Below are 13,494 nucleotides of genomic sequence, written 5' to 3'. Positions count from 1 at the left end.
TAAAAATTTGGACGGGTGTCAAAGCCATAGATCAATTGCAAATTAATAGTAGGAGTACTTATTGGGATACATTGATATTATTTATTGGGATACATTGATATTATTTATTGGGATATCCAATATTATATATATATATATATATATATATATATATATATATATATATATATATATATATACATTTATATATATTTGGGTTTATTTATTGGGATATATGGGGATATATGTATGAGGTATTTATTGGGATACTTATCAAATGTATTTATTGATATTATAAATATAATATATTTATTGGGATACCCTATTTTTATTTGGAAATTCAATAATCACAGATATTTATTGCGATAAATTTGCATTATTCATTGTGATATTATTAATTATTATTATTAATACTGGGATATCCTGCAAGAGAACAAAGAGGATTGTAACACCATGAAATGAACATGGTAAAACTCATGATTATACTCAAAATGAAAAGAACATCAGTATTCACAGAGCACTTATGTGGTGCTGGATAATTAATAAATAAAATCCATTAACCACCAAGCACAACTGTGGAATAAACATAAAAACAACAACCTATTGTACAAACGTTATCCACATAATTATATATATATATATATATATATATATATATATATATATATATATATATATATATATATATATATATATATATATATATATATATATATATATATATATATAGTTTTTGTAGGTGGAACAAGAGCTGTATATGGTCTTATATTTCATTATCTTTCTTGGGGCATTTTATAATATTTTTGGGATGGTCACATTCACCCTGTTGATTGAGTTTAACCTCAACATTATACTATTAACCAAGCATCTTACGTTTAAATGTCAAAACGTTTGGAGAAATCGTGAGCGAGTGTGAACCTTGCACATTCACCTCCACTTCAGCTCTAATACCCCCCCCCCCCTTTCCAAAATCATATGACAAACTCATTGTGTACCTTGCATACAGGCACTAACTTACTCGCATACAGTTGGCACTCAATCACTCCACGGGACGTTATTCCTCACCGGCAATCAGCTGCCCTTCAGCGCAGGATACACTCAGGATGGCAGTGATGAGTAGAGGGATGGCCCAGACACTTCTCAAGCATTGAATGCTCATTGTGCCCCCTGGGTGTACGTTACATCTCCCACTTTGGCCACCAGGATTTTGCTCACAGGTCTGACTTGTGCCTGAAGATCTCGTGGGTTTTCTCAAATGGAGATAAAATCATGAAAAGCAAACTCTATGGGTTTCTCAGTACCTATGACTTTACTCCCTGTCGGACTCATGTCTCGGGTATCCCCCCACCCCCCACCACCCAATAAAATGCTCACAACTTGCGTCGATACGCCTGACCTCCCAGCCTATTCGAATACCCCGCCCATGTGGAACGCCACCATCCCTCTTACCTCCTCGGCTCAAGAGAGCGACTCCTCCCTCATCACGGCTGTGATGATACACAGAGCGCCCACGAGAGGAGGACTTTGGTATAATTACTAAACTCATCTTCAGTCACAATTCCCTTCCAACCTCAAAGGTTGTGCTGGGACGTTCTCGTTGAAAGGTAAGCCCACTTATATTTAAAAAAAATATAAATATCCCAGTAATCTAAACAAAACAAAATCACATTTCTCTTACACTTTTGCACGATTGGCAAATGTTTCAAGAACAACAATACCCAGAGAGGGTCCAGCGCACAGATTCCCAATGAAGATCAAGGCGGTGCAAGCCCCTCCGACACAACTTGAGCACTCCGACTGGGAGGCGCTTGTCGAGGTTATCTTCTGTTTTCCAACTCTTATTCCAACATCTGTGACCCACGATACTAGTGTAATCACTAAATCCAAATAAGACTCAAAATGTAATCTATATTTGGTCAGGAGCAACTGTCTGACGTTTTCCAGAGACTGTCTGATAACTTTCTGAAGGAGGCATTCCCACTGTTCTTCGGGGATATGTTTATAAACTGTTATCAAATCAAAGCATTGCTATCAAAAAACCAGCCAAGCTTTCTCCTGCTCCTCAAAATAAACAAACGTTCATCCTTCTTATTGGCAGGATTGCCTGAAGGTATGCGCACACCCCTTCGAGCTGTCTGGCCTGGGTTTGAATCTCGACACAGATATAAACTCTCACCCTGATGTTTAACATGCAGGGCGAGGCATCGATGTGTGCGCTCTCCTTCGGAAGGATGTTAAGGCGGAGGACCCACCTGCCAGCACTGGTCGTTCGTGCATGTGAAAGATCCCATGGGGTCTTTCACGAAGAGAAGGCAAGAAGACACCTCACCAATTCCTCCCCAAATCACCCTCAGTCGAACATTGTTAAGTCTGCCCAGCTGGCTCGTGAAAGACTTGAGCCAAAACGTTCTCCGGTGCACCACAAAAGAAGGTGGGAATAATTGGGGCATTTAAAGTAATCGTAGTAGTCGGCCTTTTTAAGACTGAGAATAATTAGTTATGCAATATGCTCGTACTCTTTGGAACCCGTGACATCCATTGATGAAAGAATTTCAAATGCATCACCAGGGAGAACGTTGAATGCAAAGTCGGATGGAAGTGATACAATCTTCAGTGGTTAACACTCTCCGAGTAGGCCAGTTTCATGTCATCCTGGAATACGCAGGCGATGACCAAGTTGAAGACTTTTACTGCAACTTCGAGGGCCGTTCAAACAGTTCTCAGGGCATGATACTTGCAAGAGTCAACGAATTGCCAACTGAAAAAAGACAGTTTCCAAGAAACCATCATCATCAGGCTGTTTGCAGTCCACTGAAGGGTGAAGGCCTTCCTCAACTCACGTTCTCCAGATACTCACCATGCTCGCAAGTGTGGGTTTGTGAAAGAGTTTGGGCAAAATTTGTTCTGCGATAACTCGGATACTCTCTGCGAAAGATACTGTGTAATATTTAACGTCTACCAACGACCAGTGCTTGGATCTGGGTCCTCTGGCTTAATGCCTATTTGAGGGATGGCGCACACTTTGATTCCTCGACCTGTGTGCAAAACACCAGGATGGCAGTTTATAGTTGGGTCGAGAGGCAAACCCAGGCTGGACACCTAAAAGGTGAGTGTGCCTTCCTCCAAACTTTCTCCAGTCTTATTACTACCTTTATTGGAGCGTTTCATTTATTACCATGAGATTCCGAAGTGAATGTGCAATGGGAAATCCGATTGATTGGTTTGTCCCCAATTTATTATTCACAAATCATGTGATGAAGACAAGTATGTGGGTATCAGGATGATGAGAATGATACCACCTGGTAAGAGACGGCGGGAAAGACAAAGGATTGCATGGCAGCAAGCTGGGGTGTGGATAAAGATAGGTACATGATTGATCAACTCAAATGGTGCAGCAGTTTGCTAATATTGCTGTCAAAGAAGAAGAAGAAGAAGAAGACACCAAAACCTCTGCTGCTCTTGCAGATCCTCTCTCTGCCCTGCTCACCTCCACTCACATTCCACTCCATCAATGTGTATGTATGAATACATATATAGAGAAAGACCCACCTACATCTCTCACCTGTGAATGGAGGGAATAGCCAATCAGCTCTCACCTAATCGACTACACCCAGGTGGCTATGATTATATAAATGATTGACCCATCCCATGCTCCTCCATTCAAAGTAGTTGCATAAAGTAACCCAAGAAGACTTGCACAAGGTAAGTGCTACACGCTGTTTCAAACCCTTCCCAGAGTTCCTCAACAACTATAAAGACATTAACACGTGTGTCTTCTTGGGTTGCTTTATGCAGCTACTTTGAATGGAGGAGCATGGGAGGGTCAATCATTTATATAATCCTAGCCACCTGGGTGTCGTTGATTAGGTGAGAGCTCATTGGCTATTCCCTCCATTCGCAGGTGAGAAGTGTGGGTGGGCCTTTTTTATTTATATATTGATTGCTTTTGACGTTTGCATGTGGTATATGCTTGAGAGCCTCATTGGTATGCATTGCTGGCTACGCTATCGCTGATGCTTCGCCAATAAGTGATGAAACTGGTCCGGTAGCTGAGGGGAGTGTACAGCATTGGGATTGTCATGTGTGTACTCTGTGTGAAAGTCTTTATAATTGTTGAGGAACTCTGGGAAGGGTTCGAAACAGTGTGTACCACTTACCTTGTGTAAGTCTTCTTGGGCTGCTTTATGCAGCTACTTTGGCTGTCAGTGTGACCACTCCTTGGCTTTTTTCACAAGATGCTGGCTATTCGTTGTTCACCTTGGCGTCTTGATTTTCTATAGGTTTTCTTGGCGTATAGGTTTTCTATTATCATCGCTTTTCCGAAACCTTGTGAATTCTTGGCTTTTATCATTGGCTCACCTTGGCATTTATGAAAATGAGGAGTGGTCACACTGTTGGCTGGAGGAGTATGGGAGGAGTCAATCATATATATATTTCTTCTTCTTCTTCTTTCGGCTGCTCCCGTTCGGGGTCGCCACAGCGGATCATCCATATGATCCGCATAGTGATTTGGCACATGTTTTACGCCGGATGCCCTTCCTGACGCAACCCTGGTCGCCTCTTACGACACAGGGATATGGTACACCTATTTTAACCGGGGTATACACCGGCCCAGTATACTGGTACTCATTTCGCCGACCTCAGAAGGATGACAGGCTGAGTCAACCCCCTGGTGTATTAATTCAGTGGCCCAACGGGGCTTAAACTCAGGACCTTTTGGATCCCAAGCCGCTGCCCGAACCACTGCGCCAACACCAGGCTATATATATATATATATATATATATATATATATATATATATATATATATATATATATATATATATATATATATATATATATATATATATATATATATATGTATATATATATATATGTATTGGAACCCCCTTGCATTGTAGTTAACTTTTGTAACTCATTTCGGTTAAAAGGGAATTTTGTTTTGACATTTTTGAGACATTTTAAAAATCGAAATCCAGATGCTGAAGGAGTATAGCATTCGTGCTCCTATTTATCACTCAAATTCCATTGACATTGACATATGACAATCCATTTCGACCCCGGCATTCCACTCCATCAATGTTTGCAGGTCTTACCTGAAATTCCACAGCACCGTGAGGTTCATCGTTATCCATACTGTGAAGGCTTATCTTAAACTCTTCATCAGTTTGTACAAATTAGGGTTTCTTGGATAGGGCACGATCACCAAACTTCGAATTCCATTCCACGTCAAAAACTACATTTTCTCCACACTTATGAAGAGATGTTTCACTTCCAGTAAATATCGACTCGGCTAAACAATGGACACTTCTGCATCACGGTTACTCAGGAGAAAAGTGGCGTCGTCTTTGTCCTAAGTTGGTCGACTACATTATTAAGCAAACACATGAGTTTGGCTTCAATCAAGCACATATTAATGTATAATTAAAGGTTGAAATACTGCATGTACAAAAGTTGGAAACTGTTAGCATCCCTTAATTATTACTTTTAGCAATTAGTACCAGCATGCAATGGGCAATCGCAGTTTCGAACTGAAGTGTACCAGCTGTGTTGACATGAAACAGCTGTCGTGTTGAAATGGCTTTCTGCCCGACCATCTAATAACCGGTTCTGACTCGACTGACGGTGGTTGTGTGGCCATTTCACCGTGATTGCAATGTGGTTCCTGAGCATTCCGTTCAGCGAGCGCAGCAACCTCAGGGCGCGAGGAATCAAACCCTCATTGCATGCGCACTCCTCCTGCCTTGCAGATAAATGGTGTCGAGCCAACAAATCGGTCGACATTTTGCCCAATATATCCCTGGCCCATCAATGGCTCGACTGATTTGTTAGCCCAATTTATTATTACTGACTTAATTTACGTACATATGTACACTCTCCATTTTTACCTGCTCTTCGTTAATTTACCATTTAGGCCCCATTTTTCTGACCTTGATAAATGTATATACACACACACACACACACACACACACACACACACACACACACACACACACACACACACACACACACACACACACACACACACACACACACACACACACACACACACACACGCACACACACGCACACACATACACACACACATACACACACACACATACACACATACACATACACACACACATACACACACACATACACACACACACACACACACACAATTTTTTTAGCGATTTGGTCGAGGAAGTAAAGTGGGTTATTGATTAAAATAGTTATTGCACAGTACTTATTTACATAAAAGTGATGTAGTTTGTGTAAATAATAGGGCATGTCGAGCCATGTGTTTTGAAACATATTGCCCCCCCCCCCCCTGCACAAGTATCTATATCCAAGCTCCACATTTCCCCTTTTCCTAGATTCCTGAATATTTCTCATCATGCAGATATCTTTTTGTGGAATTTTCCTCACGTACCAGCCAATAGGCACGCACCGTAGATCATCATCTGTCTGGCTACGTCAGCCAAGGGGCTTGCGCCACAGATGGTCAGATGGTTCTAGGTGCCTTACAGGACGTAATAATAGTGCACCCATCATATGCGGGGGTGTTGGTTTACTTCTGTCCCAGAGCCTTGATTGGATGGTTGGTTGCTGGCTGCTGTTAGTTGTTGGAGAGTTCCTGGTGGTTCGGGGACCAGAATGTTTCTTGATTGGATGAGCAATTAACCATTAATCATGCAAAATTATCTAATCAATAATGAGCACGCACTTACCAATTAGGTTTGATCCATCCTTTTCAATCCTAATCAAATGTATAAATACTGTACCCCAAACAAATTCTTGACGTCAGCTCAAAATGCCTACCGTAAAGACATGCAAGTCATACATGGCAGCTTTTAAGTTAGAAGCAGGGCAATTCACTGAGGACAATGGCGGCAATATGGCTGAGGACAGGAAATATAGTGTCAGCAAGAAATATGTTTGGGACTGGCAGAAAGTGAAGCATACGTCGTGGACTACCAGGAAAACCAAGAAGGCTAATCATGGCTGCAAAGCTAGTTGGACAAACATTGACAATAAGTTGGAGGAATACGTGTTGTCTCATTGTGCCGCTTGTTGAGGACTTAACATTGTGCAGCTGAGAAGACAGGCCAATCATAGTGTTATGAATCTGGAAGCCATGAGCACTCAACATTCAGAGTCCCTATAGAACAGTTATATCAGTATGTGTTTATAGTTAGGGCTCCCTACCTGTGTCTAATGGGTAATTAAATGTTCATGCGCAGTGGAGTTATTTTGATAGTTAGGATTTTTACATCTACAACTACAACAACAACGCCATCTTTGCTCTCACAGCAACAACCCTCTGCTCCCGGCATTCTCCGCGCGCTCGCTCGTATGCGGGTGTGTTCGGAATTCATTGGGGGATGGAAATCCATTCCCAAATATGGTCATGAACCGGTTTGCTTGGCTGTGCGCCAAATAAGGGAATGCGTCATGTCCCACTCAATGAGAGCGCACCACGATGAGCGGACCATGCCCAAGATCAACAAAAGGAATGGAGAGCAAATAATCCGGAGGATCTGCTGGAGCGGGAAGGAAAGAATCTGCACCCCGTCTTCACCAGCACGTGTTCTGGTTCCCGGCTCATCTCGTCGCTGGCGTGCTCTGGTTCCCGGCTCATCTCGTCGCTGGCATGGTCTGCGTCGGCGGCCCTTGGTCCGTTCTTGCCGACTGGTGCTCCGGGAAGGTGCGGACATCGAGCCGCGCGCTTGCGGCCAGGTGGCCAGCCACTTTCTCGTCCCTCAGCTCGACTTCCCTCCGAGTTGAAGGGATAATATAGACCATTTTGGGTCCGTTTCTTTTGGGTGTGCGTCTGTCTGTGGGCCCGTCTTTACGTAGGAATTGTTTAAGTGCTTGTGTGTAAACTTGCATTCTCTATTAGTCGTGATAACTCTGCCCTTACGTGCTTCCATCGTTTCCCCGATTACTGTGAATAAATACCCCATTTGTTAAATGTATCAGCTCGTTTTTGTGTTTCTTTTATTGGTTTAACACGGTGCGTGTTGGGGAATTTGAAAGGCCGTCGTTGCCGTAGTGGTGTGCATTTGGGACCGACGGAAGCTCGGTGACCATCTGCTCGGGTCACGCACTGGTTGAGCGCGCATACGACTCGTCCCGTACGAGTGCCGTCGAGGATGTGAATACTCAGTAGCTTTGTCCGCGTGGGTAATTAGGTATATTGAAGTTTGGCAATCAACTCTACCCTACGCGGTCAAATTATTGACTATTCACGGTCCGGTAAGGGACCCGTAACTGTCGGAGTTTTCCGAAAGGTACGATCTAAATTCCGGGTGTTCGGCAGAGTCGACCCTACTGCTCCACCTAGCGTCGTGCTCGCAGCCGATACCTGGCCCGCAACAATATTGCAACTGATTTAGGAGTGGAAAATTTCAGCGGTGACCCTTCATGGTGCTTTAAGTTTATTGGTAGAAACGGACTGTTTATTCGGCAGTGCACGGCGATGGCACATAAACTTCCCGAGGACTTTTATGAGAAGCAGTACAACTTCCATGAATCGGTGCAGACAAAGATCCAGGAGGCCGATTTGGATATGTCGAACATGATCAACATGGATGAGTGGCCAATGATATTTGATATTACAATGAACTGAACAGTGGAGTCCAAAGGGTAGGATACAATTACTAATATGACAACGTGCCATGAGAAGTTTAGTTTCACAGTGGTTCTGTCTTGTTCAGCAGATGGCAGGAAGTTACCCCCAATGGTCATTTTAAGGGAAAAATAATGCCAAAGGAGACGTTTTCCAATGGTGTTATGGTAGAAGTAAATCCCAAAGGTTGTATGGACAACGACATGATGGTTATGATGTATGGACAATGTAAATCCCAGATCCCAAATCCCAGAAGTAAATCCCAGATGATGTATGGACAATGACATGATAAGTGGCTGGAAAGGTGTTTACTTGTGGTCTGGTGGATTTTTTTCTCATGAAGAGATCAATGCTTATCATGTACTCCATACGCATACACAGAGCGTTAGGAATCATCCCCAGGGGATAACCAAGTTGTTGCAGCCACTGGACATTTCCGTTAATCGTTACTTCAAGGCTGAGCTACGGAAGATGTTGAGAATTGGATGACCACAGGTGAACACAGTTTCACAAACACGGGACGTATGGGTCATGCCTCCTACAATGAGGTCGCGAAATTGATCGATGATGCATGAGACAGAAAGTATTGTCATTGTGAACAGCATTGTCAAGGCAGAAATCATCAGAAGACCAGAGGATAATAACAGGGAGACCAAGGATGATGAAAACAGCTCACCTGACCTAACTCATGAGCTCACCACCATCTTCTGTCTTAATATGGAAGACAAGGAATTTGACGGTTTCTCAGATGTTGAGTGATTACACATTGTACTGCATGGGATTGTGACCAGATCAAATGCGTTGAGACATTGCTTAGTGATAACGGTCTTCATGGATTAAAATATTCTTGGATTACAATAACTCCTCTGTAATATTGTGTATCTATGTATCAAAGACAGGACATTATGGAATTGTTTGTTTGCATGTGTTTCACGTAAACCATTATTGAATCTTCAAAAATAGAACTGTTCTTTTTTTTTTCCTCCTTTTCTGTCCTTTCTCTTTATTTCTATCACAGTTCTTAAATTTCTGCCTAATCTTTCTTTCGCTGGTGTACAGTATTCGCTGAGTCATAAAATTCCCAGAGTTGTACACCATATCATCCAATCAGAGAACAGTTGGTGGTTTTACCACCGTATTGGTAGTCGTGTACGCCAAGTGTTTGACAACTTGAACCCAAGCTGACTATCGACTCTTGGTAACAAAATATGAAATTGTGAGTGTGCTCTATTATCTCAAAATAAATTAAAAGTGTCGAAGATGAATCAAACCAGCACGTGTTGCTTTTCAAAATAAGGCTCTTCTACACTGAGAAAATGACACATGATCATGTGATGATCAATGATGTCATGATATGACTAAAATTAAACACCTGGCTTTCAATTACCATAGTTCTCTCATTCCCTCTTCCTGTCCAGCCTGGAGTTCCCCAAGGCAGCATTCTGGGCCCTGTTATTTTTCTGGTTTTCATCACTGATCTCTCTCAATCTCAGGAAAACCGTCTTTATCTCTTTGCTGATGACTCCACCCTTTTCCGTACCATCTGTCATGCCTCAGATTGGCAAGCAGCAGCCTCTTCGCTCACTGCAGATCTGGATAAAATCACAAGCTGGTCCAACACATAGAACATGTCTTTCAATCCTGACAAAGCTCACACTCTCAATCTGTCTCTCCGAGAGGACCGTCTAGAACCCCCCCCCCCCATCTACTTTCTCAAAAATCCTCTAAAATAAGTCCTTTCATTCAAGCTTCTGGGTCTCACTATCTGCCATGATCTTTCATGGGAAAGCTACATTTTCAGGCTGCCCTCCAAAGCCAGTCATCATTGGGAATCCTCCATCATGCAAAGTCCTTCCTTGGCACACCTGAGCTCCTCACGATGTACAAAGCTTATGTCCACAGCCTGATGGAGTATTGCTCTCCCCTCTGGGCTGGTGCTCCCACCTCACACCTTACTCTGCTTCATGCTATGGAAACTAAGGCTTTTAGCATCCATTGGTATCTCCCGTGATGAGGATGAATGTTTGGGTTTCACACTCGCTCACAGCAGGCAGGTCGGTGGTCTTTCTGTCTTCTACCATCTCCTCTCTGGCCTCACCCCCCCCCCGTTCTGTCTGAAATATGTACCCCCTATATTTCCGCAGGGTGCTCAAGGTCTGCCAGCAACCCCCTTCTGGTAAAACTACCAAAATCAAGAATCACTGCTCACCTTCACTCTTTCATTCCTCTTTTTTCCCGCCTTTGGAACAAACTCCCACACTATTCAATTCCATTCCTCCGTCGAGGTCTTCAGAAAAGCTGTTCACCACCAACTCTTATCTTTCCCCATCCAAAACCATTATCTTTTCTACCCTCACTGATGCATCCCAAACCCACCTCCTTCAAATTTCCTGGTTTCCTTCCTGAAAGACACTGTCCTATAAGAACCTGAAAGTCCTTGTAGTGTCCATCTTGTTTACCCTGTGTTCCCCAGCCCATCCCTCTCCCTTCCACAGATCTCCTCATGTCTTTATTCCCCACTGTGTTTTCCTTCCCTCTCCCACCCCTCATTTCCTGCTCCCCTTGTTGTGCATTTCTATGTGTTAGCACTCATACGAGCCTCGACAGTGTGTACAAAAAATATTTTAAAAACCCAACAGAAAATATGTTCTGCTGCTTCAGTTAAATACCTCTATAATTTGTATGAAAACAAACCTGTTCAAAATATATTTAAATTCCGAATTTATCTGGAAGTTCACCCCACAAAGAAGCTCAAATAACATGCACAAATCAGCGAATTAATATTCATTCACCTGGAAGTAATATCGGCAGCAATGTGTTGCGACGTTGTCCTCCATTGTTCACCTCCAGGGGAATTAACACCTCCATTGTTCTGACTGATCCAGCCTTTTCTTATGCTCCAAATACACTTGAAAGTGAATGAAGGAAGGACGAGCCGGTAGGCGGCGATGGGTCGCCGAGCATGGAAACTATAAGATATCGAGCAAAATGGATGTCATATAGCGGATAGGGAATCACCTTAAGATTATACATATCAAATCTCATCCAGTTCCATCTACTGATAACTACTCGGTATCCATTTGAATGAAAAGTACCGAAAATGCAGTTTGAAATCGGAAATACACAAAGTTTGAGCTAGTGCTGTGGGTGAACAAAGATCTAAATCGAAAATCCGGCTCGATTGTTTGTGCAAAATGTATTCCAGACGATTAGTGTGAATTTTCATGACCATCGAACCATAACCCAAGGAGGAGTAGCATTTGGCGCGAAGGCACCTCCAGCTCTCGCATATTATCGATTTTTGCACTAATTGACCTTTGACCCCTGACAGAAGCAAAATCGGTCAATATGTCCTGAGGCAAAGTTTTAGTACTCATTGAGTACCATGAACCTGCAAAGTTTCATTCGTATCGATGCACTCACCTGGTCGCTAGGAGGCCTTCAATTTTCGCCAATTTTTGCGCATACCCTAATTGTAGGGGGTGCTGCGGGTAAAGTATTCCATATATCACAAAAACCAGAATATATTTGATAGAGCATTACCTGGAGATCATTCGTGCCACATTTCATAACCCTACGTGGGATAATGGCTTTCGGAATTAATTTCGCGTGGTACCGATTTTGAAGGTTTTTCGGTTGTTGTTCGGGAACCAAAGTGTCCCGAGCAACCATCACAATTTCCAAAGCACTCGGTCATAAGATGTACCTACCACTCGAGTTTGGTCAAAATCCGCCCACGTTTACTACCAATTATGCTGATGACAAACGAACAAACATCCAAACAAACAGACAGAATTACTGACAATAAGGGTCACCTATTTTGGTGACCCCAAAAATGGGAAAATTAGCCAATTCGATGTGTACTCCATATCAACTTGTTTTCCCAAAAACATATATATATATATATATATATATATATATATATATATATATATATATATATATATATATATATATATATATATTGTTGCGGTTCTCGGAACCACATGCATACAACAGATAGTGTCCCAAGACAGTTATTCCACTATTATGTGTAGATAGCCCCTTTCCTTTTGTTTAGCGGATAACAAGGGAGTGCGTTGCGATGATCTAATAGCTGGGGTTGCTTCAATCATTTTTTCCTTCATTTCATCCCCACTCTTCTTCTTTTCTGATTATTCCTGACGTAAATCAGCCTCGTGCACCTTCGCTGTAAGGTGGGGCCTCGTGGAGGCCAGCGCGTGCGGCGCCGCGATGGGGAAACTGCAGCGCCTAGTCAGGTGGTGTGCTTGTTGGTGTGGGATTGTGGACTCAAGCTTCCGATGGTCTGGGGAGAATTGCTGTTTTCCTTTTCAGCTTCAATATCCGACACATACTGGTGTTCGCCCCGCGCACACGCTAGCGGAGTCGGGTGAACACGAGCGCTGGCCATGTGCGTAATGGCGGAACCGCGCGCACTGTATGGAATGTGCTCGAAAGCAGACACGTACGCCGCTCATGAGAGGTGCATGGATTTATCCATGATAATGTACCTTCAGTCGTCGCTGGCAGCAGTGGATTCTCCACAGATGGTGAACGTCTTCTCATCTCTACAGCCAGCGAAGCTGCGATCGAGCCAGGGAATGTGCAGTGTGGGCCACATTGGCGCGCGTGGAATGAGTGCGTTGATCGATGCTGATCGAACGCCCGAGCGGTAATGTGGGACCCTCGACCGGTCACCCAGGCATGGTCCAGGGGTTTTTGCAGGATGATCCGCGTGCCAATTTCGGTGTGGGCGATTCGTGTCATGTCGTGGGGTCGGAGCGAGGTGTGTTCGCTTTCTGGGATGGCCTTTCTGGAAACGAAGTGATGCGGTTTCCGGCCCAAGCTGGTGGTCCATGTGAGGGGTCAAGGCCAATCGGAGTGCCCGATTCACGTGATGAT

The 13,494-nt window shown here is 43.3% G+C and overlaps 1 protein-coding gene across 3 annotated transcripts in view; it reads right to left on the bottom strand.

Annotated features, from left to right (window-relative positions):
- Positions 1–1,327, bottom strand: part of BMPER (BMP binding endothelial regulator) — a 116,920-nt gene extending 115,593 nt beyond the window's left edge. For all 3 annotated transcript variants that reach the window (XM_085892186.1, XM_085892185.1, XM_085892187.1), the window contains exon 1: positions 1,045–1,327. Coding sequence is in view for 2 of the 3 variants with exons in the window: in XM_085892185.1 (XP_085748311.1) it covers positions 1,045–1,138 (94 nt within the window). In the remaining variant the exon portion in view is untranslated. The remainder of the gene's footprint in view (positions 1–1,044) is intronic.
- Between the last annotated feature and the right edge of the window lie 12,167 nt (positions 1,328–13,494).

The sequence above is a fragment of the Eptatretus burgeri genome, chromosome 8 (genome assembly GCF_056783735.1).
Source record: "Eptatretus burgeri isolate ZD-2024b chromosome 8, Ebu_testis_v1, whole genome shotgun sequence".
NCBI lineage: Eukaryota > Metazoa > Chordata > Myxini > Myxiniformes > Myxinidae > Eptatretus > Eptatretus burgeri.
This window is presented reverse-complemented; position numbering and strand designations above follow the sequence as displayed.